Source organism: Kryptolebias marmoratus, linkage group LG13 (genome assembly GCF_001649575.2).
Source record: "Kryptolebias marmoratus isolate JLee-2015 linkage group LG13, ASM164957v2, whole genome shotgun sequence".
NCBI classification, from domain to species: Eukaryota; Metazoa; Chordata; class Actinopteri; order Cyprinodontiformes; family Rivulidae; genus Kryptolebias; species Kryptolebias marmoratus.
This window is the reverse complement of record NC_051442.1, coordinates 1781009-1784487: the sequence shown is the minus strand read 5'-3', so window position 1 is coordinate 1784487 and position 3479 is coordinate 1781009. Positions and strand designations below refer to the sequence as shown.

The following is a 3479-nucleotide window of genomic DNA, read 5'->3' as shown; positions in this document are numbered from 1 at the left end:
ACTGATGATTTGGGCTTGTTATGCAGCCACAGGACCTGGGCACTTTACAGTTTTGGCTCAAAGATGTAATTGTGCATTCTTGCGCCTGCATAACTTGAGATATTCCTGTGAAGATGATCATAAGATTGCGTTAACCCCAGAGATGTCAGAAAGAAGATTTAATACTTTGTTGTCATGTGTACCAAACGACAAAGTTAAAAGAACATAACAGTTCTCACTTGAACACTTCTTTATGGTCATGGAAAATTAGGTCAGTCACATTCAGTACTCCAATGTCATAAAAATACCCCAAATAGTTATTTTTTTGTTCAAAAATTGGATCAAATTGTCATTAGTTTAACAGATGCAAATCAAAAATGAACACAAGACTGGCTCATTTTTACCTTCAACTGGACTGATCTGAAATAAGAGGAAACAATGTGAACCCTCCTCAAGCATTTGACCCGAAGGCCAAGAGAAGGCTGAAAGAGTGAATGTTTGGCCACCAGAGGGCAGCAGAATTCAGAAAATGAGTATTTCTGTTCTTTCCTGTCCTGATGTTGTGTTATCCTGTAGCTTTGAGAAGATGATCAGCGGCATGTATTTGGGAGACATTGTTTGTCTGATGTTGAAGAAGCTAGCAGAGGAGAAGCTGCTGTTCAAAGGACAGGTGTCTGACGCACTGCGAACTCCAGGGAAGTTTGAGACAAAATTCCTCTCTGACATTGAAAAGTAAGTGACCTTGCATATCTTTCTTAGAGTTCTTAAGCTGTTTGTCCATTTTATCTCCTTAACCACTTCTTGTTCTTGTTTTCCTGTATACATTTATCAACCAGGCCAAGGTCCGGTCTGGAAAATGCCAAGAGGATTCTGAATAGTCTGGATCTTAAATGGGATTTGACTGATCTCCATGTGGTGCAGCTTGTCTGCGATACCATCTCCAAACGTTCTGCTGATCTCTGTGCTGCTTGCCTGGCAACCCTCGCCAACCGTATTCGTACCAACCGAGGACTGGAAAAACTGAAAACCACCGTAGGAGTGGATGGGACAGTATATAGAAAGCATCCCAAGTAAGTCACAAGAAACCAAATTTTCTTGTAATCCTTCAAAGTGGTCATGATCAATTTCTCTGCAATATTTCTCGTGTGGCCTTTAAAATTCTGAGGAATTGTGGGTCCTGAAGCCGGACCAGTTGAGAACCACTGCTTTGGTTGATCATGTAATGTATGAAAGGTTTTGAGCTATTAGCTCTTTAAGAATCACCTTACTGGTACAAAAATACTGGTTTATGCCTGTCAAACTGCACTATATTTGGTATTTTTCTTTGATTCAACTAAAGAATTGGCAACAAATTGTGCCTAAAGATAGAATTTGAAAACTGTTTTTGAGGTCAGATCTTTTTTGGTTGGTAATATTAAAGCTGTCAGATATATGAAGCAAGGCAAAAAGTAATCATTTCATTGTAAAGAAATGGGGAAAAAAGTCTTCATTAGAGGTTTATTTTTTATTTTAATCCTAAACAACCTTTAGATTATTTGGGTTGTTTAGGATTATGCTTCACACTCTGCCACCTTTCCACAATTTTAGCACCTATATTTGTACTTCCCCTCACATGTACACCTCTCTCCATCTCTACAATAGAGCTTTAAACAACCTTTAAAACCCCACTGAAAATTAGACTTTTTAAACTGGCAAATCCAAAAAAAAAAGTTTTAAAACACAAACAACTGGACTTCTATTCTGTAGCTCAAGGGTAGGCAACCCTGGTTCTCGAGAGCCACTATCCTGCATGTTTTACCTGTTCCTGCTCCAACCCTCCTGATTCAGAGGTTAAATTACCTCTTCATGTTCTGCAGAAGCCTGTTAATGACACACTGATCCAAATCAGGTGTGTCTGTTTCATTCCTGAAGAATGACTGAACTTATTCAGTGGGAGATTAAAAAAAAACTTCCTCTCAGTGGTTGAAACAGAAAATTAATTAACATCCTCTTCAAGAAAGTGTATAAATACGGTAAAATGTCTTTATTGCCTGTGATTTGTGTAATTATTTTAGCCACAGCCATGTGAGACCTCCAAAGAACTGACTTCCTATTCTGTCTATACTTTGTCTTTCCAGTTTCAGTACGAAGCTCGAGGAAAGAGTGAAGGAACTTGCCCCCCAGTGTGAAATCTCCTTCCTCATCTCGGAAGACGGCAGTGGGAAGGGCGCTGCCATGGTAACAGCTGTGGCACAGCGGCTGGCCCGCCAGTCCCGACTATTAGACAGTGATGATGATGGAGACAACTCTTGAGAGACAGGACTTTACACCAGAAAGGTGTAATCATTGGATGTTTATTATGCACCTTGATCTGAATGATGCATGAAATGCATCAATGTGTCAGAAACAGCAAAGGGGCAAATAAGTCTCACTTATCCTGTAGTCCATCCATCCATCCATACATCCATACATCCATACATCCATTTTGTTTTTTTACCCACTTCTCCTTTCTAGGTCCCGGGGAGTTGGTGCTTAACACCTTATCCTTTAGTGAAAACAGATTTTATGTAGAAATTGTACATATCAGTTATCTGTTATAGATTGAGTTTCTTTGTTATTCTGAGGATTCATTGTTCTTTTAAATTCAAAACTCAGATTTCTATTTAAAAGGTATTTTACACTTGTTAATTGTCCCTTTTAAGCTCTTTTCCTGCACCTTATTTCAAAGTGTCATGAGTCTGTGAGGGAATCTGCCCTCTCTGCACTTAAATTGGCTGCAACAAAGTGAAGCATTCAGATTTATCCTAGAGTTACGTCTTGTCACAGCAGTTCAGAGCACTGGAAATACATTTTAAGTGTTGCATATATGCTGCACATGTTCTAGACCAAGTTTGAACCTATTGAGAACTAAAAATATACTTGTAAAATCTTGTGAAAAGTAAAGCACATATACCTACAGCAAGCTCCATATTTTGGTTGTTTAATCTCGTTTTAAACCAAAAAGGTTTTCTTTGCAAGCCCATTTCAAACCAGTTTAAGTTAACAGCTTACTGATAAAAGACTAACAGTTACGCTTTGTTTTATCAAAACTAACTGAAAGATCAATAAAATATGGATGTTTGTTTGTGTGTTTCTTTGTGTACAGTTATTCTAAAGATAGTCTATAATCCAACAGCTGTTTAGAATAAAGATCAATATTTTAAGTAAGTCATATGTTGGATTGAGGTCAAAAAACACATCTGAAGCAGAATAAAACTTTTTGAAAATGGTTTATGGACCAAAGTGTCAGGTTCTTGTTTCAGTTTCTTTTGATTTTGGTTTATTGTCCTTGTTAATTTCCTGTTTGTCACTGTTCATGTCATCATTCTCCACTTATCCCCAGTCTGCCCCTGTTTATCTGCCACGCCCATCTCCACCTGTCAGCAGTTGTTATCACTCACCTGTGCCCACTTCACCTCATTATCCTCAGTGCTTAAATCCCGGTCACTTTCTCCACTACTCTGCTGCTTCATTGAGTATTG

The 3479-nt window shown here is 38.5% G+C and overlaps 1 protein-coding gene across 3 annotated transcripts in view; it reads left to right on the top strand.

Moving 5' to 3' along the window:
• Positions 1-3229, top strand: part of LOC108228271 (hexokinase-2) — a 26528-nt gene extending 23299 nt beyond the window's left edge. For all 3 annotated transcript variants that reach the window (XM_037979225.1, XM_037979227.1, XM_037979226.1), the window contains 3 exons: positions 556-711; positions 816-1049; positions 2097-3229. In XM_037979225.1, coding sequence (XP_037835153.1) covers positions 556-711; positions 816-1049; positions 2097-2271 — 565 coding nt within the window. In that variant the 3' untranslated portion in view covers positions 2272-3229. The remainder of the gene's footprint in view (positions 1-555; positions 712-815; positions 1050-2096) is intronic.
• Positions 3230-3479: the final 250 nt, after the last annotated feature.